The 25486-nt window shown below is 36.8% G+C and overlaps 1 protein-coding gene across 3 annotated transcripts in view; it reads left to right on the top strand.

The window, feature by feature from the left end:
- The window catches only part of KIFAP3 (kinesin associated protein 3), a 152299-nt gene that overhangs the window by 12887 nt on the left and 113926 nt on the right, over positions 1-25486 (top strand). For all 3 annotated transcript variants that reach the window (XM_086344758.1, XM_086344757.1, XM_086344756.1), the window contains exons 2-5: positions 12534-12665; positions 21225-21379; positions 24295-24350; positions 24922-25063. In XM_086344758.1, coding sequence (XP_086200884.1) covers positions 12534-12665; positions 21225-21379; positions 24295-24350; positions 24922-25063 — 485 coding nt within the window. The remainder of the gene's footprint in view (positions 1-12533; positions 12666-21224; positions 21380-24294; positions 24351-24921; positions 25064-25486) is intronic.

The raw sequence follows: 25486 nt of genomic DNA on the forward strand, positions 1-25486 counted from the left end.
CGTGACACTGTCCTTTCCCACCTCACAGTCTACCTGAGCTGCCCTTCCCCACCACACAATCCACCATGCAGGTCATATACACCTGCTAGCTTTCCATAATACCCAATAAATTGTCCTTTGTTCGGAGAAGGCAACGGCAACCCACTCCAGTACTCTTGCCTGGAGAATCCCAGGGACGGGGGAGCCTGGTGGGCTGCTGTCTGTGGGGTCACACAGAGTCGGACACGACTGAAGCGACTTAGCAGCAGCAGTAACTACTTTGTTGTTATTGTTTGTCTTTCTCATTGGTCTATAAGCTGCAAAAGGGTAAGAATTTCTGCATACATATTCATAAAGGATATTCATAAATTATATTGAAAATATGTTGTGTTTTGATGGCGTCTTTGTCTTTTTCTGGTATCAAGATAGACTGGCCTCAGGATAAATTGGGAAGTGTTCCCTTTGTTTTCCGTAATTTTAGAGGAGTTTGAGAAGGATTGGTGTTAATTTGGTAGAATTCACTGTTGAAATTATCTGGTCCTAGACTTCTCTTCGGAGAAGGCAATGGCACCCCACTCCAGTACTCTTGCCTGGAAAATCCCATGGGCGGAGGAGCCTGGTAGGCTGCAGTCCATGGGGTCGCTAAGAGTCGGACACGACTGGGCGACTTCACTTTCACTTTTCACTTGCACACATTGGAGAAGGAAATGGCAACCCACTCCAATGTTCTTGCCTGGAGAATCCCAGGGACGGGGGAGCCTGGTGGGCTGCTGTGTATGGAGTCGCAGAGTCGGACACGACTGAAGCGACTTAGCAGCAGCAACAGCAGGCTTCTCTTCATTGGCAAATTTTTCATCACTGATTCAATCTCTTTACTTATTAGGGGGGAATTCAGAATTACTATTTCTTTTGAATCAATTTTGGTAGTTTGTAAGTTTCTAGTAGTTTCACCATTTCATCTAGGTTATCGTCTTTGTTGGCTTACAGTTCTTAATCTCTGTGAGGTCAGAGATAATAGTAGTAATGCCCACTTTAATTTCCAGTTCTAGTAATTTGAGTCTTAGTTAAACTAAAGGTTTGTCAATTTTTTTGATCTTTTCCAAGAACCAACTTTTGATTTTTTAAATTTCCTCTGTTGTTTTTCTATTCTCTATTTTATCTCTGTCTTTATTATTTTCTTCCTTCTAATAGCTTGGTGTTTCATTTGCTCTTTTTCTAGTTCCTCAAAATATAAAATTAGGTCATTACATTGAAGTCTTTTTTAAAAATTGATATATAATTGACATATACCATTATATTAGTTTCATTATGTACAACATAATGATCTGATATTTATATATATTGTCAAATGATTACCACACTAAGTCTAGTTAACATCCATCACTACACAATAACAATTTTTTTTCTTGTGATAAGAACTTTTAAGATTTATTCTCTTAGCAGTTTTCATGTTACAGTATAGTATTATTAACCATAGAAACCATGCTATACATTGCAACCCCAGGTCTTATCTCTTTTATAACTGTAAGTTCATACCTTTCAACCACCTTCACCCACTCCCCACCCCGACCTTTGGCAACCACCAACTTATCTGTATTTATGAGGTCACTAACAAGTTTTGTTTTACTTTTATATTTCACATATTAGTTTGAAAATATGGTATTTGTCTATCTCTGAATTATTTCTCATAGTATATTGCTCTCAAGATCTGTTCATATTGTCGCAAATGATAAAATTTCCTTTTTATTGCTGAGTGTGTATATGTGTGGGAGTGTACAGAGATGTGTATTGTGTGTGTGCATGCGTGTGCATGCTTGCACGCTCAGGACTGTCTAACTCTTTGTGACCCCGTGAATTGTAGACCGCCAGGCTCCAACCAGTCCATCCCAAAGGAGATCAGTCCTGGGTGTCCATTGGAAGGACTGATGCTGAAGCTGAAACTCCAATACTTTGGCCACTTGATGCGAAGAGTTGGCTCATTGGAAAAGACTCTGATGCTGGGAGGGATTGGGGGCAGGAGGAGAAGGGGACAACAGAGGATGAGATGGCTGGATGGCATCACCGACTCGATGGACGTGAGTTTGAGTGAACTCCAGGAGTTGGTGATGGACAAGGAGGTCTGGCGTGCTGCAGTTCATGGGGTCGCAAAGAGTCGGACATGACTGAGCGACTGAACTGAACTGAACTGAATATGGTTTTCTCAACAGTATTTATTGAAGAGACAGTCTTTTCCCAGGTGTATATGGTTGGCTCCTATGTTGTAAATTGATTGGCCATATGTGTGCGGGTTTCTTTATGGGCTCTCTATTCTGTTCCATTGATCTGTGAGTCTGTTTTTATGCCAGTACCATATGCTTTGATTACTGTAGCTTTGTAATATAGATTAAATTTAGGACACATGATGCTGCTAACTTTGTTCTTCCTCACATTGCTTTGGCTATTCAGGATCTTCTGTGGTTCTATACACATTTAGGATTTTTTGTTCTATTTCTGTGAAAATTGCTATTGAGTTTTTTTGATTTTTTAATTTATTTTCAGTTGGAGGGTAGTTGGTTTACAGTATTGTGTTGGCTTCTGCTATACAACAACATGAATCAGCCACAAGTACACATGTGCCCCCTCCCTCCTGAACTCTCCCCCCATCCTCCCTTCACCCCATTCCACTCCTCTCAGTTGTCGTAGAGCACTGGATTGAGCTCCCTGTGCCCATACAGCAGCTGCCCACTGGCTCTGTTTTACACATGGTAGTGTATATATGTCAGTGCTACTCTCTCAATTCATCCCACTCTCTCCTTCCCTCACTGTGTCCAAAGTCTGTTCTCTATGTCTGAGTCTCTATTTCTGCCCTGTTGATTGGTTCATCGGTAGCATTTTTCTAGATTCCGTATATAGGCATTAATATATGAAATTTGTTTTTCTCTTTCAGACTTACTTCACCTGTGTAACAGGCTCTAGGTTCATCTACCTCACTAGAACTGACTCAGATGTGTTCCTTTTTATGGCTGAGTAATATTTCTTTGTACACACGTACCACAACTTCCTTATCCATTCATTTGTCTGCCAATGGACATCTAGGTTGCTTCCATATCCTAGCTATTGTAAATAGTGCTGCTATGAATACTGGGGTACATGTGACTTTTTAGTTACAGGTTTATATGCCCAGTAGTGGGATTGCTGGGTCATACAGTAGTTTTATTCCTAGGTTTCTAAGGAATCTCCATACCGTTCTCCATAGTGACTGAATCATTCCCACCAGCAGTGCAAAAGGGTTCCCTTTTCTCTGCATACTGTCCCAACATTTATTGTTGGTAGATTTTTTGATGATGGCCATTCTGACAGGTTTGAGGTAATACCTCATTGTAGTTTTGATTTGCATTTTTCTAATAATGTGGTGTTGGAGAAGACTCTTGAGAGTCCCTTGGACTGCAAGGAGATCAGCCCTGGGATTTCTTTGAAAGGAATGATGCTAAAGCTGAAACTCCAGTACTTTGGCCACCTCATGCGAAGAGTTGACTCACTGGAAAAGACTCTGATGCTGGGAGGGATTGGGGGCAGGAGGAGAAGGGGACGACAGAGGATGAGATGGCTGGATGGCATCACTGACTCGATGAACGTGAGTGTGAGTGCACTCCGGGAGTTGGTGATGGACAGGGAGGCCTGGCATGCTGCGATTCATGGGGTCGCACAGAGTTGGACACGACTGAGCGACTGAACTGAACTGAACTGAATAATGAGCCATGTTGAGCTTCTTTGCATGTGTTTGTTGGCCATCTGTATGTCATCTTTGGAGAAATGTCTGTTTAGGTCTTCCTCCAACTTTTTGATTGGGTGGGTTGTTTTTCTGATATTGAGCTGCATAAACTGCTTGTATATTTTGGAGATTAATCCTTTGTCAGTTTCATTTGCAGTTGTTTTCTCTCTTTCTGAGGCTTGTCTTTTCATTTTTTTTATATTTTCCTTTGCTGTGCAAAAGCTTTTAATTTTAATTAAGTCCCACTTGTTTCTTTTTGTTTTAATTTCCATTACTTTAGGAGGTGGGTCAAAGAGGATAATGCTGTGACTTATGTCAAAGAGTGTTTTGCCTATGTTTTCCTCTGAGAGTTTTATAGTTTCTGCATTGAGATTTTGATAAGGATTGCATTTTAATTTTTAGATTGTTTTGGGTAATATGGACATTTTAACAATTTTAATTCTAATTCATAAGCACGGAATATATTTCCCTTTATTTGTGTCTTTTTCAATTTTTTTCATTATTGTCTTATAGTTTTCAATATACAGGTCTTTAATCTCCTTGGTTAAATTTATTTCTTAGGTATTTTATTCTTTTTGATGCATTTGTAAATGAGAGTGTTTTCTTCATTTCCCTTTCTGGTAGTTCATATTAGTGTAAAGAAAGGGAACTAATTTATATATGTTGATTTTATATCTTGCAACTTTACTTAATTTTACTAGTTCTTAACAGTTTTTTTTTTTTGTGGAGTCTAGGGTTTTCTATGTAGTATCATGTCATGTGCATATAGTGATGGCATTACTTTTTCCTTTCTGATTTGGATACTTTTCACTTCTTCTTCTTGTTCAATCATTTTGGCTAGCACTTCCAATACTATTTGAATAGAAGTAGCAAGAATTGGCATCCTTGACTTGTTCTTGATCTTTCAGGAAAAGCTTTCAATTTTTCACTCAATATAATGTTAGCCATGGGCTTGTCATATACGGCCTATATTGTGTTGAGATTTGTCCCTGTATAACCACTTTATTGACAGTTTTTATCATAAATGTATATTGAATTTTTTCAAATGCTTTTTCCATATTTATTGAGATGTTTATGACTTTTATTCTTAATTTTGTTTGGGTGTATTACATTGATTGATTTGTGTTTTGTTGAGCCATCCTTACATCCCTGGAATAAATTCCATTTGATAATTGTTTTAATGTATTGTTGAATTTGGTTTCCTGGTATTTTCTTGAGGGTTTTTGCATCTGTGTTCATCAGGTTATTTTTCTGCTTTGTAGTGTCTTTGTCTGGTTTTGGTATCATGGTAATACTGGCCTCATGAAATGAGTTTGGGAATGTTCTTTCCTCTTTAGTTTTTGAGAAGATTTTGAAAAAGATTGGTGTTGATACTTTAAACATGGGTAAAATTCACCCATGAAGCCATCTGATCCTGGTCTTTTGTTTGTTGGGAGGTTTTTTGCAACTGATTTAATCTTATTAGTAATCAGTCTATTCTGACTTTCTATTTCTTCATGATTCAGTCTTGAGGGGAGTAGTGTATGTTTCTAGGAATTTATCTATTTCTTCTATGTTGTCTAATATGTTGGAATATAATTGTTAATAGTAGTTATTGAGATCTTTTATATTTCTATGGTATTAATTATAACCTTTTTATTTCTGGTTTTATTTATGGACCCACCTCATTTGATTGCACTTTGCTCTATTACACTTTGCAGATATTGCATTTTTATAAATTAATGTTGTGGCAACCCTGAGCCAACCAAGTCTGTCAGTACCATTGTTCCAATATCATTTGTTCCCTTCATGTCTCTATGCCCCATTTGGTACTTCTCCCAGTATTTCAAATTTTTCCATCCTTATTATATATGTTACGGTGATCTGTGATCGGTTATCATTGATATTACTATTGCAAAAGATTATATCATGCTGAAGATATGGATGGTTAGCATTTTTTAGAAATAAATATTTTAAAATTAAGATGAGTACATTGATTTTTAAGCAAAGTGTTATTGCACACTTATATCACAGCATAGTGTAAACATCGCATTTATGTACACTGGGAAGCAAATGTACATGACTTGTTTTTAATGATACTTAATGCTTTATAATGATACTTCCTTTATTGCAGTGCTCTGACAATGAACCCTTAAGATCTCCAAAATATTTGTACACCTCTGTCTTTTTCCTGGTTAGCCTAGCTAAAGGTTTGTCAATTGTGTTTACCTTTCCAAAGAACCAGCTCTGAGTTTCATTGATCTTTTCTATTGTCCTTATAGTGTCTATTTCATTTATTTCCCTTTCGATCTTTATTATTTCCTTTCTTTTACTAACTCTGGGTTTTGTTTGTTATTTTTTTTTCCAGTAACTTAAGGTGTAAAGTTAGATTATTTGAGACTTTTTTTTTTTAAGATTTATTTATTTTTGGATGTGCTGGGTCTTCATTGCTATGTGCAGGTCTTCTCTAGCTGTGGTGAGTGGGACTGCTGTACTCTCCATTGCGGTGTAAGCTTCTGATTGCCGTGGCCTCTCTGGTTGCAGTGCCAGGGCTCTAGGTGCACAGGCTTCAGTAGTTGCATCACGTGGGCTCAGTAGTTGTGAATCACAGGCTGTAGAGTGTTGGCTTAGCAGTTGTGACGCACAGGCTTAGTCGCTCTATAGCATGTGGGATCTTCCCAGATCAGGGATGGAACCCATGTCCTCTGCATTGGCAAGTGCATTCTTAACCGCTAGACCACCAGAAAAGCTGTTTTGTTTTGTTTTGTTTTGTTTTTATATAGGCATTTATCTCTATGAACTGCTAGAACTGCTTTTGCAGCATCAAGTTTTGTTTTATGTTTTATTTCCACTTTTATTTGTCTAAAGGTATTGATTTCTTTGACACATTGGTTGTTCAGTATTATGTTGCTGAAGTTTTATGTTCAGTATTATGTTTCTAGGTGTGTGTGTGTGTGTGAGTGAGTGAAAGATAAACTGGCTTTTTTATAGAGTAAAAACTGGCTGGCAGTTTTTTCCTTTCACCATTTTGATTATATTCTGCTACTTCTGACCTACAGAATTTCTGTTGAATATCTGCTGATAATCTTATGGGGATTCCCTTGTATGCCACAAGTTGTTTTATTGAATTTAAGATTCTCTCCTTGTCTTTAACTTTTGACATTTTTTAATATACCTTGTTATGGCTTCCTTTGGATTCATCTTATTTGAAACTCTCAACAGTATGAAAAGACAAAATGATAGGATACTGAAAGAGAAACTCCCCAGGTCAGTAGGTGCCCAATATGCTACTGGAGATCAGTGGAGAAATAACTCCAGAAAGAATGAAGGGATGGAGCCAAAGCAAAAACAATACCCAGCTGTGGATGTGACTGGTGTTAGAAGCAAGGTCCGATGCCGTAAAGAGCAGTATTGCATAGGAACCTGGAATGTCAGGTCCATGAATCAAGGCAAATTGGAAGTGGTCAAACAAGAGGTGGCAAGAGTGAATGTCGACATTCTAGGAATCAGCGAACTGAAATGGACTGGAATGGGTGAATTTAACTCGGATGACCATTATATCTACTACTGCGGGCAGGAATCCCTCAGAAGAAATGGAGTGGCCATCATGGTCAACAAAAGAGTCCGAAATGCAGTACTTGGATGCAATCTCAAAAACGACAGAATGATCTCTGTTCGTTTCCAAGGCAAACCATTCAATATCACAGTAATCCAAGTCTATGCCCCAACCAGTAATGCTGAAGAAGCTGAAGTTGAATGGTTCTATGAAGACCTACAAGACCTTTCAGAACTAACACCCAAAAAAGATGTCCTTTTCATTATAGGGGACTGGAATGCAAAAGTAGGAAGTCAAGAAACACCTGGAGTAACAGGCAAATTTGGCCTTGGAATACGGAATGAAGCAGGGCAAAGACTAATAAGAGTTTTGCCAAGAAAATGCACTGGTCATAACAAACACCCTCTTCCAACAACACAAGAGAGACTCTACACATGGACATCACCAGATGGTCAACACCGAAATGGATTGATTATATTCTTTGCAGCCAAAGATGGAGAAGCTCTACACAGTCAGCAAAAACAAGACCAGGAGCTGACTGTGGCCCAGACCATGAACTCCTTATTGCCAAATTCAGACTTAAATTGAAAAAAGTAGGGAAAACCACTAGACCATTCAGGTACGACCTAAATCAAATCCCTTATGAATATACAGTGGAAGTGAGAAATAGATTTAAGGGCCTAGATCTGATAGATAGAGTGCCTGATGAACTATGGAATGAGGTTCGTGACATTATACAGGAGACAGGGATCAAGACATTCCCATAGAAAAGAAATGCAAAAAAGTAAAATGGCTGTCTGGGGAGGCCTTACAAATAACTGAAAAGAAGAGAAGCGAAAAGCAAAGGAGAAAAGGAAAGATAAAAGCATCTGAATGCAGAGTTCCAAAGAATAGCAAGAAGAGATAAGAAAGCCTTCCTCAGCGATCAATGCAAAGAAATAGAGGAAAACAACAGAATGGGAAAGACTAGGGATCTCTTCAAGAAAATCAAAGATACCAAAGGAACATTTCATGCAAAGATGGGTTCGATAAAGGACAGAAATGGTATGGACCTAACAGAAGCAGAAGATACTAAGAAGAGATGGCAAGAATACACAGAAGAACTGTACAAAAAAGATCTTCACCACCCATATAATCACGATGGTGTGATCACTGACCTAGAGCCAGACATACTGGAATGTGAAGTCAGGTGGGCCTTAGAAAGCATCACTACGAACAAAGCTAGTGGAGGTGATGGAATTCCAGTTGAGCTGTTCCAAATCCTGAAAGATGATGCTGTGAAAGTGCTGCACTCAATATGCCAGCAAATTTGGAAAACTCAGCAGTAGCCACAGGACTGGAAAAGGTCAGTTTTCATTCCAATCCCAAAGAAAGGCAATGCCAAAGAATGCTCAAACTACCGCACAATTGCACTCATCTCACACGCTAGTAAAGTAATGCTCAAAATTCTCCAAGCCAGGCTTCAGCAATATGTGAACCGTGAACTTCCTGATGTTCAAGCTGGTTTTAGAAAAGGCGGAGGAACCAGAAATCAAATTGCCAACATCCGCTGGATCATGGAAAAAGCAAGAGAGTTCCAGAAAAACATCTATTTCTGCTTTATTGACTATGCCAAAGCCTTTGACTGTGTGGATCACAATCAACTGGAAAATTCTGAAAGAGATGGGAATACCAGACCACCTGACCTGCCTCTTGAGAAACCTGTATGCAGGTCAGGAAGCAACAGTTAGAACTGGACATGGAACAACAGACTGGTTCCAAATAGGAAAAGGATTTCGTCAAGGCTGTATATTGTCAGCCTGTTTATTTAACTTATATGCAGAGTACATCATGAGAAACGCTGGACTGGAAGAAACACAAGCTGGAATCAAGATTGCCAGGAGAAATATCAATAACCTCAGATATGCAGATGACACCACCCTTATGGCAGAAAGTGAAGAGGAACTCAAAAGCCTCTTGATGAAAATGAAAGAGGAGAGTGAAAAAGTTGGCTTAAAGCTCAACATTCAGAAAACGAAGATCATGGCATCCGTTCCCTTCACTTCATGGGAAATAAATGGGGAAACAGTGGAAACAGTGTCAGACTTTATTTTTCTGGGCTCCAGAATCACTGCAGATGGTGACTGCAGCCATGAAATTAAAAGACGCTTACTCCTTGGAAGGAAAGTTATGACCAACCTAGATAGCATATTCAAAAGCAGAGACATTACTTTGCCAACAAAAGTCCGTCTAGTCAAGGCTATGGTTTTTCCTGTGGTCATGTATGGATGTGAGAGTTGGACTGTGAAGAAGGCTGAGCGCTGAAGAATTGATGCTTTTGAACTGTGGTGTTGGAGAAGACTCTTGAGAGTCCCTTGGACTGCAAGGAGATCCAACCAGTCCATTCTGAAGGAGATCAGCCCTGGGATTTATTTGGAAGGAATGATGCTAAAGCTGAAACTCCAGTACTTTGGCCACCTCATGCGAAGAGTTGACTCATTGGAAAAGACTCTGATGCTGGGAGGGATTGGGGTTAGGAGGAGAAGCGGACGACAGAGGATGAGATGGCTGGATGGCATCACTGACTCGATGGATGTGAGTCTGAGTGCACTCCGGGAGATGGTGATGGACAGGGAGGCCTGGCGTGCTGCGATTCATGGGGTTGCAAAGAGTCGGACACGACTGAGCGACTGATCTGATCTGATCTGATCACTCTTATGTCAGTTGCTATTAAAATACAGTTTCAGCCCTACCAAATTGCTACCTTAAGCCTTTTCTTTAAGGAAATTCTAGAGCTAACATTCTCTGGTTATATATTATTTATGTATAAATAGGAAAATGTCTGGATGTATATGTGCTAAAATTGTAACAATTGGTTTCTCCTGGGTTTTTTGGTTTATTTTTTCTTTTTGCTAATTTCTGTGTTCTGTTTTTCTCTACAGTAAACAAATTGTACTAGTGGTAAGTAAATAAATAAAATTAGTTTCTTTAAAATACATGTACAAAAGAAAGCCCCCAAACTGAAAAGGAATAGTGAAGTTCTTTGAACTATTTAAATTTCCTTGGGAAAGGCAAAATATCAAACCAAAGGATAACCATTATGCTTTTCTATAAGTTGTTAATATGTAGAAGACCCACTTTGAAAGTATAGTATGAGGTTGCTCTTAGGATCTGCAATTATGTTTTATCCTTATGATTCTCTTCAATTGAATACAGTTACCCCCTCCCGTTTAAGTTCGGTACTGGGGTTGCTCTCCATCTCATCAGGAAGGGAATAACTGTTTCTCTTTATAGTGAAGATAGTTTCTTTAGTGCTATATTAATGTTTGTTTTTTAGCTGTACTTGCTTACTGTCTTGAATTCCTGTGGTTCCTCTAGCTTTTGACTGCTAGCTTGAATTTACATGCATTTATCTTACCTTTTAGAAGCGGTACCATTCTCTTTAACATGTATGTATATATCTGTGTGTGTATTATATATATATAATACACACACATCCATATTTTTCTAATTCTCTGTTTTTTACTGGCATCCCTAGTTTCTGCTTTTATTTTTTATATCTGGATATCTTTCTGTCAGTTAGTTTAGTTGCTGACACACCTAGACTTTAGCTTCTGTATATTTGATTTCCGTCTCTACACTTGACTGTTAATTGTTGTTCTAATATAGATTACAGCACCAAAGTGATGTCTCTGCTTTTTAATACGCTGTCTAGGTTTGTCATAGCTTTTCTTCCAAGGAGCAGGTGTCTTTTAATTTCATGGCTGCAGTCACCATCTGCATTGATTTTGGAGCCCAAGAAAATAAAATCTGTCACTGTGTCCATTGTTTCCACGTCTATTTGCCATGAAGTGATGGGACTGAATGCCATGATCTTAGTTTTTTGAAAGTTGAGTTTTAAGCCAGCTTTTTAACTCTCTTCTTTCACCTTCATCAAGAGGCTTTTAAGTTCCTCTTAAGAGGGTAAGGCTCTGTAGCCTTACCTTGTAAGGCTTACATCTGTAGCCTTGTTGTAATAAAGAATTCTGAAGTTCTGTCAGTTGTTAATATGTGGAAGACCCACTTTGAAAGTGTTAGTATGAGGTTGCTCCTAGGATCTGCAGTTATATTTTATCCTTATGATTCTCTTCAATTGGATTCAGTTACCCCCTCCTATGTAAATTCAGTACTGGGGTTGCTGAACTGAAGTGAAAAATTATTTTAAAATTACATTTAAATAAGCCAGTTATTCCTACTGAAGAAAAGCTTTGAGTTTCTGATTTTTGGAATTTAAGATGTTGTCATATTTCTCTTCCTTCCCATTAGGTTAAAAGATCCCATTATGCAGATAACCAGCTCTGGTGAAAAATTTTACTTGCTTCCATTGCAGTCTCTTCAATCTCTTTTAATAAAACTTGTTTTATCTGCTGTTAAAGTGACCAATAGCAAGTAGTGATTAATTCATCATTGTGACAACACAGATGGACCTGGAAGATATTATGATTACTGAAATATGATTAGTGAAATAAGTCAGGCAGAGAAAGACCAAATACTCTATGTTTTCACTTATATGTAGAATATAAAATAAAACAAATGAACAAGTATAACAGCATAAAAACAGACACTGAGATACAGATAAACTAGTGGTCACCAGAGGGGAGAAGTGTAAGAGGAGAGCCAAAATAGGTGAAGGGAATTAGTAGATACGAACAACTTACAATAAGTGACAAGTATGTAATGTACAGCACAGAGATTATAGCTTGCTAATGTCTCTATAATTTTGGACACATGACTATAGAATATAACTTGTAAATTCTCTTTTGTTACACAATTTGTGTGTGATTTAGGTACTAATTCAATTTATATAATTATGTTAATTGATAACTATTATTTTGTAATTGTTAAACAGTTAATGGGTTAATTATTGAGCAGGTTGATTTTTTTTTTTTAAATATAAATTTTGGGGCAGCTGCCTTTGGTTTTAAATTTCTGACTTTCAATTGATGTTATTCTCTCCACAACCATTTTAATTTTTTTTTTATTCACTGGCTATTATGCATGATTCTTTGGATAAATGTATTTTTTCAGAGCTCTTCATAAAGGTACTTTCTGCAAGACCAAGAATTATATGTGTAACATAAGAGTTTATAAAATTGGAGAAAAAGAGTTATTTCTTGGCCCAATTCAAGAGTAAATCTGATTTAAATGCATGTGTTAATCTAACACACATGCTTTTGGAACAAGGAACTAGATAAACACCTTGGATGTTTTGTGAGCTTTTAATGTAGCTATCCTGTTTTTCTTTTATAGGAAAGTTAAAGGAGGAAATATTGATGTACATCCATCAGAAAAAGCACTTATTGTTCAGTATGAAGTGGAAGCTACCATTCTTGGAGAAACAGGGGATCCCATGTTGGGAGAACGAAAGGAATGCCAAAAAATGTAAGTTTTCTTCATTTGTGCATATTTGAAAGTAGTAAACCTTATACAAAGTTTGTAGAAATCTGATGTTATTTAAATTTGTGTAGATAATGAATGACTATGGCATTCCTCTCGACTCTTAGTGAAGCAGATACTATATTAAGCTATAAATACAGAGTATATTCCAGAGAAAATCATGTTTATGAACTTAATTGGAACCTAATGAAAAATGCCTGTTCTTATTAATCCCATTTTGTAAATGCATATAGTAGAATATGACTTGTGAAATCAATTATGAGATATGTTTATGTTAGACATTTTAGCCTAATTTAGCAAGTTTGTATTTTAGCTGATACCATGTTGTTCTTTCTTCCCTGAAATTACAGAAAGGTATACGACTTCTAGAATTCACAAATGGGACATGTACCTTGAATTCATCCCTTAAAAATCCAGCCCTCTGAAAGATGTTAATAGTAGGACAAGCATTTTCTGACTCAGTGAATTGACCTTAGATCTTCTAGTATTCTACACACTTTCTGCTTTTGTAGTACTTTCAGGAATCCCTTGGGAACTGGCCTTTTTCATTTGTCTTCAGTTGTGCTGGCAATGATCTTGCACTCTTGCCATACTTTTGTGGAAGAAGAAAGGGTCTGAGATCACCTAATATTGTTTCCCAACTTTCTTCTCTACAGAAAAATATTTGACTTGAAAATTAATTAAAAAGTTAGTATGTTTTGGTATATTCAGTGATTAAGTACATAGTGTACAATATAATGTAGTTAAGTATAGTCAGGATACTAGGAGTGCATGTGATGTTATTTAGCTCACTGAGAAGCACCGCAGCTTAAATGCATAGCAGTGGTTCTCAACTGGTTAGAATTTTTTTTCCTCAGGGAACATTTTGGTTGTCATACTGGAAGGTGCTATTGTTACCTAGTGGATAGAGGCTGAGGTGCTGCTAAGCATCCTACTATGCACAAAATAGCCACCTACTAAGAAAAAATTGTTTGGCCCCAAACTTTAATTGTGCTTCAATTAAGAAACTTTATTACACAGCAACCTGAAAAGAGAAGCTACCTACTGTCTTAAGATCTCTAGTCTGTCTTCTTATTTGGGTTAGAAGGACACTAAATTTCATAGATAGTTCTTTAAAAATATACGAGTCCTGAGATAATCTACTAGATTGAAGAGATACACACATGTATACACACAAACTTAATGCTGTAGATTTTAACTCACATGCTCAGTTTTTTGTGTTCTCTCATACTGTCTTCCATTTGTGTGTTTGTGATTGATGCCTATATTTTATGCATATTGAAAAAATATGAAATCTCTTGATATTTTTATTCATTTGATTTCCAAAGAAAAGCTAGCAGATTAGGGGTCTTTGCCTTTAGAACCTCATGCATCCACATTTCATAAGTGAAATTTAGATTTTAGTTTCTTAGTAGTGTAGTAGTAGGAGAAGGCAATGGCACCCCACTCCAGTACTCTTGCCTGGAAAATCCCATGGACAGAGGAGCCTGGTAGGCTGCAGTCCATGGGGTCGCTAAGAGTTGGACACAACTGAGTGACTTCACTTTCACTTTTCCATTTCATACATTGGAGAAGGAAATGGCAACCCACCCCAGTGTTCTTGCCTAGAGAATCCCAGAGACGGGGGAGCCTGGTGGGCTGCCATCTATGGGGTCGCACAGAGCCAGACACGACTGAAGCGACTTAGCAGCAGCAGCAGCAGCAGCCTTATTCAACCAGTGAGAATTGGTTGTTGTTACTTGAAATGAGAATAAGTGAGAATTGTAGTTATTGTTTGAAAATCTCTAGGTGCTCAAGACAAGGGATATATTCACTAGAGAGTTAGCCAGCTGGAAAGAGTTACTATAGACTGACTAAAATAAGTGGATTTAAACACCCTCTTCCAATAACACAAGAGAAGACTCTACACGTGGACATCACCAGATGGTCAACACCGAAATCAGATTGATTATACTCTTTGCAGCCAAAGATGGAGAAGCTCTATACAGTTAGCAAAAACAAGACCAGGAGCTGACTGTGGCTCAGATCATGAATTCCTTATTGCCAAATTCAGACTTAAATTGAAGAAAGTAGGGAAAACCACTAGACCATTCAGGTATAACCTAAATCAAATCCCTATGATTATACAGTGGAAGTGAGAAATAGATTTAAGGGCCTAGATCTGATAGATAGAGTGCCTGATGAACTATGGAATGAGGTTCGTGACATTGTACAGGAGACAGGGTTCAAGACCATCCCCATGGAAAAGAAATGCAAAAAAGCAAAATGGCTGTCTGGGGAGGCCTTACAAATAGCTGTGAAACGAAGAGAAGCGAAAAGCAAAGGAGAAAAGGAAAGATATAAGCATCTGAATGCAGAGTTCCAAACAATAGCAAGAAGAGATAAGAAAGCCTTCTTCAGTGATCAATGCAAAGAAATAGAGGAAAACAACAGAATGGGAAAGATTAGAGATCTCGTCAAGAAAATTAGAGATACCAAGGGAACATTTCATGCAAAGATGGGCTCGATAAAGAACAGAAATGGTATGGACCTAACAGAAGCAGAAGATACTAAGAAGAGATGGCAAGAATACACAGAAGAACTGTACAAAAAACATCTTCACGACCCAGATAATCACGATGGTGTGATCACTGACCGAGAGCCAGACATCCTGGAATGTGAAGTCAAGTGGGCCTTAGAAAGCATCACTACGAACAAAGCTAGTGGAGGTGATGAAATTCCAGTTGAGCTATTTCAAATCCTGAAAGATGATGCTGTGAAAGTGCTGCACTCAATATGCCAGCAAATTTGGAAAACTCAGCAGTGGCCACAGGACTGGAAAAGGTCAGTTTTCATTCCAATCCCAAAGAAAGGCAATGCCAAAGAATGCTCAAACTACCGCACACTTGCACTCATCTCACACGCTAGTAAAGTAATGCTCAAAATTCTCCAAGCCAGGCTTCAGCAATATGTGAACCGTGAACTTCCTGATGTTCAAGCTGGTTTTAGAAAAGTCAGAGGAACCAGAAATCAAATTGCCAACATCTGCTGGATTATGGAAAAAGCAAGAGAGTTCCAGAAAAACATCTATTTCTGCTTTATTGACTATGCCAAAGCCTTTGACTGTGTGGATCACAATCAACTGTGGAAAATTCTGAAAGAGATGGGAATACCAGACCACCTGACCTGCCTCTTGAGAAACCTGTATGCAGGTCAGGAAGCAACAGTTAGAACTGGACATGGAACAACAGACTGGTTCCAAATAGGAAAAGGATTTCGTCAAGGCTGTATATTGTCAGCCTGTTTATTTAACTTATATGCAGAGTACATCATGAGAAACGCTGGACTGGAAGAAACACAAGCTGGAATCAAGATTGCTGGGAGAAATATCAATAACCTCAGATATGCAGATGACACCACCCTTATGGCAGAAAGTGAAGAGGAACTCAAAAGCCTCTTGATGAAAATGAAAGAGGAGAGTGAAAAAGTTGGCTTAAAGTTCAACATTCAGAAAACGAAGATCATGGCGTCTGGTCCCATCACTTCATGGGAAATAGATGGGGAAACAGTGGAAACAGTGTCAGATTTTATTTTTTTGGGCTCCAGAATCACTGCAGATGGTGACTGCAGCCATGAAATTAAAAGACGCTTACTCCTTGGAAGGAAAGTTATGACCAACCTAGATAACATATTCAAAAGCAGAGACATTACTTTGCCAACAAAGGTTCGTCTAGTCAAGGCTATGGTTTTTCCTGTGGTCATGTATGGATGTGAGAGTTGGACTGTGAAGAAGGCTGAGTGCCAAAGAATTGATGCTTTTGAACTGTGGTGTTGGAGAAGACTCTTGAGAGTCCCTTGGACTGCAAGGAGATCCAACCAGTCCATTCTGAAGGAGATCAGCCCTGGGATTTCTTTGGAAGGAATGATGCTAAAGCTGAAACTCCAGTACTTTGGCAACCTCATGTGAAGAGTTGACTCATTGGAAAAGACTCTGATGCTGGGAGGGATTGGGGGCAAGGAGGAGAAGGGGACAACAGAGGATGAGATGGCTGGATGGCATCACTGACTTGATGGACGTGAGTATGGGTTAACTCCAGGAGTTGGTGATGGACAGGGAGGCTTGGCGTGCTGCAATTCATGGGGTCGCAAAGAGTCGGACACGACTGAGTGAACTGAACTGAAGGGAAAAAAACCTCTGTAACCCACCTTTATGATAGTCATCCTTGGTCACTCAAGATTTGGAGAGGACTATTATTGTGAGACCAAATGGAGAATATGGTTTGTTAATAGTTCAAGAGGATTTATCAATGACAGTGGCTAGGGTGATGGTTTTGAGGGAGAAACTCATATAGATTGAGATAGATGTGAAATTAAATCATTAAATTTCATTTAATGCAGTGGCAGTCAGTGCTATGACTCAGCTCCAAAAGATGTATTTCATTCTCCCTTGTTGGATAAAGGAATATATAAGCCTACCTTGAACAGAATCCCAGTTTTCTGAATATTTCTGAGAAACCTATGGTTATGATCTGAAAATAACATGCACGGTTTTGGTAAGTTTTTTGTCTTCTTCTTAGGCATGGGATGCCTATGAAGATTTTTTTTTGATTAAAGAAATAATCAGTAAACACACAGCTAGTCATATATATTTGACATTAAATCCTAGTCTCTTTTAGTAAGGGAAGGATTTAGGACAAAAATGTACACACTAAAAGAATAGAGTCTTTCTATTACTTGGAAAGATGATGATGGATTAGATTGTTTATATGTATATACATATATAGTAGAAAATAAATCTAAAAATGATTTTAAAAGGTCTGCTTTATTAAATCAAAATACTACTTACAGACCTATTAAATGTTCGAAGTCTAAAACACTGGCAGCACTAGATGCTGGTGAGGATGTAGAACAACAGAAACTCACTCATTGCTAATGAAAATATAAAATGTAACAGCTACTTTGGAAGGCATTTTGGCAGTTTCTTTCAAAGCTAAACATACACTTGCCATATGATCCAACAGTTTTGCTCTTAGATATTAACCCAAAATGAGTTGAAAATTTATGTCCACACTGAAACCTGCACATGAATCTTAATAGCAGCTTTATAACTATCAACAATTGGAAGCAACCAAAACATCCTTCAGTAGGCAAAAGAGTAAGCAAACTGTTTTGCATCCATATAGTCAAGTATTATTCAGCACTAAAATAAATCAACCATCAAGCTATGAAAAGACATAGAGGAACCTAAACGCATATTACTAAATGAAAGAGGCCAGACTGGAAAGGTTATATACTGTATGATTCCAACTCTATGACCATCTAGAAAAGGCAAAACTGAAGTAAAAGTAGATTAGAGGTTGTTAGGGGTTATGGCGTGGGAAGGGGAGAATATGTGGAGCACAGAGCATTTTTTAGGGTAGTTGAAAATATTTTGTGTGATACTTTAATGATGGATACATGAAATTAGGCATTTGTTCAAGCCCACAGAACTATACACTACACACCGAACCCTAATGTAACTGTATACTTTAGTTAATAGTATATCAAAATGATTCATCAGTTATGACAAAGTTATCACAAGATGGTGATAATAGAAGAAACTGTATTGAGGGAGGGTGGTGGGGACATATATGGTAACTCTACTTTCTGCACTATTTTTCTGTAAATCTAAAACTCTTCTAAAAAAGACTAGCAAGAAAATTTCCAAAATTACATTTATAGAATTTCTATTGTGCCTGTTCTCAATCAGATTTATGGAAACTCAAGATTTCCCAGTTCCTTGTTAAAATTAAACATGGAGAGGTCCTTTGAGAGTTTTTCTCAGGATGAATTCTCCTTTATATTTCTACTTTCTGATGTGCAGCTAAAATTATACAAAAGAATTCTGCAGTTTAAAAGACTTAAAAGGTAGGAAGTTAAAAAACCAAATAAATTAGAGAAAAAACTAAAATAAACAGAGTACTGCTAGGATTCTTGTTGCAGACAATAGAAACCTCTCCAGCAAAGTCAAGCGTAAAAGGAATGTATTAAAAGCTGTACAGTAGCTTATAGAATCCCAAAAGGACCAGATTTGGGGATGACTGTATAACTGGGAATAATATACAAATCACTTTACTAGACTTGTTTCAGGAGAGAGCATCTGTATCTGAATAATGACTTCAAAGATGCTGAGTGCAGGACATTTTTCTAAGGTCTCTGTCCCTGTCGCCTCTTTTTCTAAGGTCTCCGTCCCTGTTGCCTCTAATACCTTCAGTTTCTCCCAGACTTAGCCGTCTTCAGTTCATTCGCTCAGTCATGTCTGCCTCTATGTGACCCTGTGGACTGCAGCACACTAGGCTTCCCTGTCCATCACCAACTCCTGGAGTTTACTCAAACTCATGTCCATTGTGTCAAGGATGTCATCCAACCATCTCATCCTCTGTCATCCCCTTCTCCTCCTGCCTTCAATCTCTCCCAGCATCAGGGTCTTTCCAATGAGTCAGTTCTTCACATCAGGTGGCCAAAGTATTGGAGTTTCAGCTTTAGCATCAGTCTTTCCAATGAATATTCAGGACTGATTTCCTTTAGGATGGACTGGTTTGATCTCCTTTCTGTCCAAGGGACTCTGAAGAGTCTTCTCCAACACCACGGTTAAAAAGCATCAATTCTTCAGTGCTCAGCTTTCTTTATAGTCCAATTGTCACATATATACGTGACTACTAGGAAAACCATAGCTTTGACTAGATGGACCTTTGTTGGCAAAGTAATGTCTCTGCTTTTTAATATGCTGTCTAGTTTGGGAATAACCTGTCTTCCAAGGACCAAGCATTTTTTAATTTCATGGCTGCAGTCACCATCTGCAGTGATTTTGGAGCCCCCCAAAATAAAGTCTCTCACTGTTTCCATTGTTTCCCCGTCTATTTGCCATGAAGTGATGGGACCAGATGCCATGATCTTAGTTTTCTGAATGTTGAGTTGTAAACCAACTTTTTCACTCTCCTCTTTCACTTTCATCAAAAGGCTCTTTAGTTCTTCTCTTTGTGCCGTAAGTGTGGTATCAGTCCTGAATATTCATTGGAAGGACTGTTGCTGAAGCTGAAACTCCAATACTTTGGCTACCTGATGCAAAGAACTGACTCATTTGAAAAGACCCTGAAGCTGGGAAAGATTGAAGGAGGGAAGAGAAGGGGATAACAGAGGATGAGATGGTTGGATGGCATCACTGACTCAATGGACATGAGTTTGAGTAAACTTTGGGAGTTGGTAATAGACAGGGAAGCCTGGCATGCTGCAGTCCATGAGATCGCAAAGAGTCGGACACAACTGAGCGACTGAACTGAATGGAACTGTGGTGTCATCTGCATATCTGAAGTTATTGGTATTTCTCCTGGCAATATTGATTCCAGCTTGTGCTTCATCCAGGCTAGCATTTCTCATGATGTACTCTGCATATAAGTTAAATAAACAGGGTGACAATATACAGCTTTGACATACTCCTTTCCCAATTTGGAACCAGTCTGTTGTTCCATGTCCAGTTCTAACATGCTTCTTGACCTGCTTACAGATTTCTCAGGAGGCAGGTCAGGTGGTCTGGTATTCCCATCTCTTGAAGAATTTTTCACATTTTATTGTGATCCACACAGTCAAAGGCTTTAGCATAGTCAGTAAAGCAGAAGTAGATGTTTCTCTGGAACTCTCGCTTTTTCAATGATCCAGCCGATGTTGGCAATTTGATCTCTGGTTCCTCTGCCTTTTCACTAAGCCATCTTCACTAGCGATCTTCATTAAGAAGTATTTCAGCATTGTGGCTACTTTCTTACGTTTTTCTTTTTGAATCTAAGCCTTGCATGAGTGCATATGCTTGCGAGAGTCTCTTGCCACCAGTTTGAGTCTTCACCCTGAACCTCATTTTTTGTCCTTGTAGCTTTCTTTGTTGTCATGAATCCATGTAAATTGGCAATTGTTTCCAGATTTTGAACAACCTTTTCTTGTTCATCTTGCAGTGAATCTCCTGGACTAAATTAAAAAGGAGGAAGAACCTGTTTTTTTTTTAATGTACTAACAAATATAACTATATTCATTTGTTCCTCAGCATTCCTCATATAAGTCTTAAAATGCATCCTACTTTTTTTTTCCTTCTGCATAATTTCCATCAGAATAATCAAATTGTGTTCTGTCCTTAACTGAAAACTATGACTGTGAATATGGTCAAGAAAATGATTTATTTTTGTCACTATGGATTTTCATATCTAATAATAACTAAAAACTTTATATGATATAAATATATATATATGACATCAGAAAGACTATTTTATAACTGGTCTCTGGATATGCTATCCTCCCTAGATGAGTCAGATGTAGACTTTACCATTCCTTTTGTTATCTCATTTGTCCAATTTGAGGAAAATCGTTGTTTTGCGTTTTTTTCTAAGTCTAGCTATATCTTATACTTTATTATATGTTACTAAAAGAGACTATGTCAGATACATTTAAATATTTTATAAATTATTTATTTAAAAGAAATATTGTTTAAATTGTTACTTACTTTAATAATAACTGAGTTGGAAAATTCTGATTTGCCTGCAGCATCCGTCTTAAGAGTCTCAATGCCAACACAGATATAACTTCCCTGGCACGGAAGGTGGTTGAGGAATGTAAACTCATTCATCCCTCAAAGCTAAATGAAGTAGAACAGCTGTTGTACTATCTCCAGAACCGCCGTGATTCAATGTCAGGAAAAGGTAAGTAGAAGAACAGCTAACTTTTTAACGCAAAACCGTAGCAAAAACCTTGGTGGCTCAGACGGTAAAGCGTCTGTCTACAATGCGGGAGACCCGGGTTCTATTCCTGGGTTGGGAAGATCCCCTGGAGAAGGAAATGGCAATCCACTCCAGTACTATTGCCTGGAAAATCTCACGGACAGGGGAGCCTGGTAGGCTACAGTCCACGGGGTCGCAAAGAGTCAGACATGACTGAGCGACTTCACTTCACTTCACTGGCAACAAAAGGGCCATGTCCTAACCCCTGAGCTACCAGGAAATTCCCTCCAAACAAAAAAATAGCAAAAACCACCACAATGTTGTAAGTAATGAGCTTCCAATTAAAATAAATTAATTAATTAAACAATGAAAAAAACAAAAGAAAACCAGAGTTGTTTGACTATAGTTTGTACTTTTGATATTTAAATGGTGATGGTTTTTGTTGTTGTTGTTGTTAGTGCTATGACTAAGGGAATGAAAGAATAAACAAACATACTAGTATTCCAGGCTTACAAAATGATCTATTTTATACTGAGTGTGTGTGTGTGTGTGTGCGCGTGTGCACATATGATAAAATAAAGAATAAAAAAGCAAATACCTTTCATATTCTGGAATACTAAAAGAGGAGAATTGAGGCCTGGAAACCTGTTTTCTCCACCTGAGCAACTTATTTATACTTTCTATATTTCTTATTGACGACTAATTGATAATTTGGATTACTAAAGTATTTAAGTGTTAAAATATTTGTGATATGCATATGTTTGGTGAATCTTTCTTAGGAAAACTTACCTTTTCATTCCTAAACATCTCTATTGTTACTATTCTTCTATCTTTAATTGCCTCATAAAAGAATAAATTCATTAAAATTAGAGCTAAGTAATTGATTATTTATAGAAGACATTTTCCAATGTCCAAGCTCAAAAGAAAAGTACAGGTATTTAAATGGAAAGTTATCTCAGATTAATCAGTGGTTACTTATTCTATTTCATAGTATTTATTAATGGACAGTCCATGGGGTCGTGAAGAGTCGGACATGACTGAGCGACTTTCGCTTCAATTCACTTATTAAGTTTACGTATATCTTTCTTTTATCATTCCTGAGTTCTAGATATGGCACCCTTGACATAGCTTATACTTCAGTTTTGATTGTATTAAGTAGAAAAAATGAAAGAGAAAATTTATTTGCACTTTAAAAAAATTAAGCAGTAATTTCTCTCCATCCATAGCAAATAAAATACCTTGTGCCTAATACGTACTTTTATTAGTTAGCCTTGTATACAATATATAGCACACATTATATGATCAATATATATTTGTTGAATGAATTGAATAGCTGTGAATTTATTTAAAAGCAACAATAAACATTTCGAACTTGATTGTTTCCAACTGCTTAGCTGGCACTCCAACTACTTAGCTGTATACCTATTAATTATTAATAATAAGTGCTATGAGGAAAATATTATTTAAACATTTTAACTACTTTATGATGGACTATTTCTGTAACAGTGTTACTGGATGATAAGAGATAATATCTTCAATAAGTTAAGTTCAAAATGAGAAAAGTAAATACTGTGCTTTTAAGATGTGTGTGTTCTTACTGTAGGTTGTACAATATAGTTAAAATTAATCTTCCCTAATGCTAAATTAATACAATTTTGAGGACATTTGTAATAAAATAACAAAATATCTTTAATGAGAACCCTTTCACTGAGTTTTCAGGGTAAATCAGTCTTCTTACCTCCTTCCCCAGAAATTAGAGTAATATGAGGAAATTTTCATATTATCATAAATTCAAATCATTGTTTCTCTATATAGATACTAATGTTTGGAGACATATATGAAATGCTATGCTATTGCATATATCATTTATTTTTAGAAATGATTCTATGTTCTTTCTTTTTACTTGATATTCACTATTTCAAAGCCAGAAACCTAGCCCTAAATGTGGTTAAAATAAAATGGTAGTAGTTTTTGATTATATGATTCTTTACCATAAGTCTTTTTTTTCTTTATTTATTAAAACTACTATCATAATAAATTATCTGTTTGAGGAAAAATCTAGCTGTTGAGAAAACATAACTTTGTTTAGACTGGCTACCTTCCTCCAAAAACAATCAGGAGTAATTCCTGTTATATGTAAAGCATTTGCTAATTTTAGAATCAAAAATTTGATATCACTTGAACTTATTTTAATGTACAGTCATTGCTTAGGTTTTTGATCCAGATCAGATCAGTGAAGCATTTTTTTATTTTCTTTTTAGAATACGAAGTTCTGCTATTAGTCAAATAATTCAACATAACAAATGACTCAAAGTTATGTTCAGCACTATTAATGCCTCTTTAATCCATTTGGGAGCAAGTGAGGATTAAATTAGCACAAATATTAAACATTTGCCTTTTAATTTATGGACTTAATTTTGTTTAAAATTCAGCAACTGTATTTTAGCTTCTTAACTTTATCCAGGTTATTTCTTTTCCAATTTCTTTGTTAATTTTAATTTTAGTCTTTTTATTACCTAATTCATTAGTTTTTGATTTTCCTGTTCTCACCTTAAATGTGAATTAGGGGAAAAAAAAGAAAACAAAATAGACTTTTTGCTTCTTGTTGACAAATCTGGCTATTTACATACCTAAACTGTTAAACAATGAGGAAGCTAAATTGCCACCTAACATAACTTGGAGATTATGTATAGATTTTATTAAACTCTCCTGGATATCCTTATTAGAACAAATGTATTATAGATGAGCATTTTTTATACATTGGAAAAAGATTACCTCATAAATTATTCATTTTAAGATCCCCAGCTTAGCTAGAATTAAACTCAGCTGCTGAAAATAAAAATTAGCCAGAAATCCAAAATCCTGGTTCTTCTCATTAAAACAAAATCTTTTTACAGAAAAAAAAGAGAAGTCAAGCAAGCCTAAAGATCCACCTCCTTTTGAAGGAATGGAGGTAAGACTGTATTTTTATATGATAGAGAACTGATTGTAAGGTAATGCTTTTACCATCAGTAGTTCATACAGTTACATTAGACAAGGGTGGAATTTTTAGAAGTGGTTGAACTTAAAGTTCCCAAAAAAGATAGAAAATAAATATTTAATAAAGGAAAAATTATTGGGTATGTTTTTTAGACAATTTATTTTGATAAGTTGTGAAAAGTATTAGCTATTCTTATTGCAGTGTGTTTTAAAATAGTGTTTAATATATTATGGTAGAAACTATTTTACATTACATTTAAGATACTTTGTTAATATAAATAGGCCAATTTTAGAGTTTGTTTACATCCCGTTTTTATCATATGGTTTATGACTATTTTCATATTGAAGTTCCATCACCCAAAGATCTAATCTCTCCCTGTATAAAAAGATTGCTACTATGTACAAAAAGATTGCTACTCTGAGTCCTTGGAAAACTTGTCTCATTGTCAAGGGCAATATATTGATCACAAACTATCATTCCTTTGACAACTCTGTTAAGTGCTGCTGTTCTTTTAGAGTACTTCCTTCCTCTTCCTTTGTTTCAGATTGATGAAGTTGCTAACATTAATGACATGGATGAGTACATCGAGTTATTATATGAAGATATTCCTGACAAGGTTCGGGGTTCTGCTTTGATCCTACAGCTTGCTCGAAATCCTGATAACTTGGAAGAACTACTACTGAATGGTAGAATTTATAGACTTATATCTATAAATATTTAAAGTTAAAAATTATTGTGAATATGATTTTTAAATTATTATAATAGAGAGGTAAGCTAAAATTATTTATATCAAACTTAGGAATGCAATTATTTTCCAGCTCTTTATTACTTCCCTTCTTACTCAAATTTCTTAACATGTGGGCATAATGTTTAAATATTCTCTGGAGAATGGACAAATAATTTAAACAAGAAAAATAAAGTCTTAATGGTACTGTTTATTTTCTTGTATTCTGGAAGACTTTTTATTCTTTCAATTAGGATATAAAATCAGACTTTTGACAATTGCACATGTATGCTTTCATTCAATTACAGTTCCAATATTTTTTTAAACAGCACAGCCAAAAATAGTACTCTTTTAAATTTCATTTAGCTTGACTTTGATGCCATGT

The sequence above is a fragment of the Bos grunniens genome, chromosome 16 (genome assembly GCF_055505025.1).
Source record: "Bos grunniens cultivar Pamir isolate PY7600 chromosome 16, Bosgru_T2T1.0, whole genome shotgun sequence".
Lineage (NCBI taxonomy): Eukaryota > Metazoa > Chordata > Mammalia > Artiodactyla > Bovidae > Bos > Bos grunniens.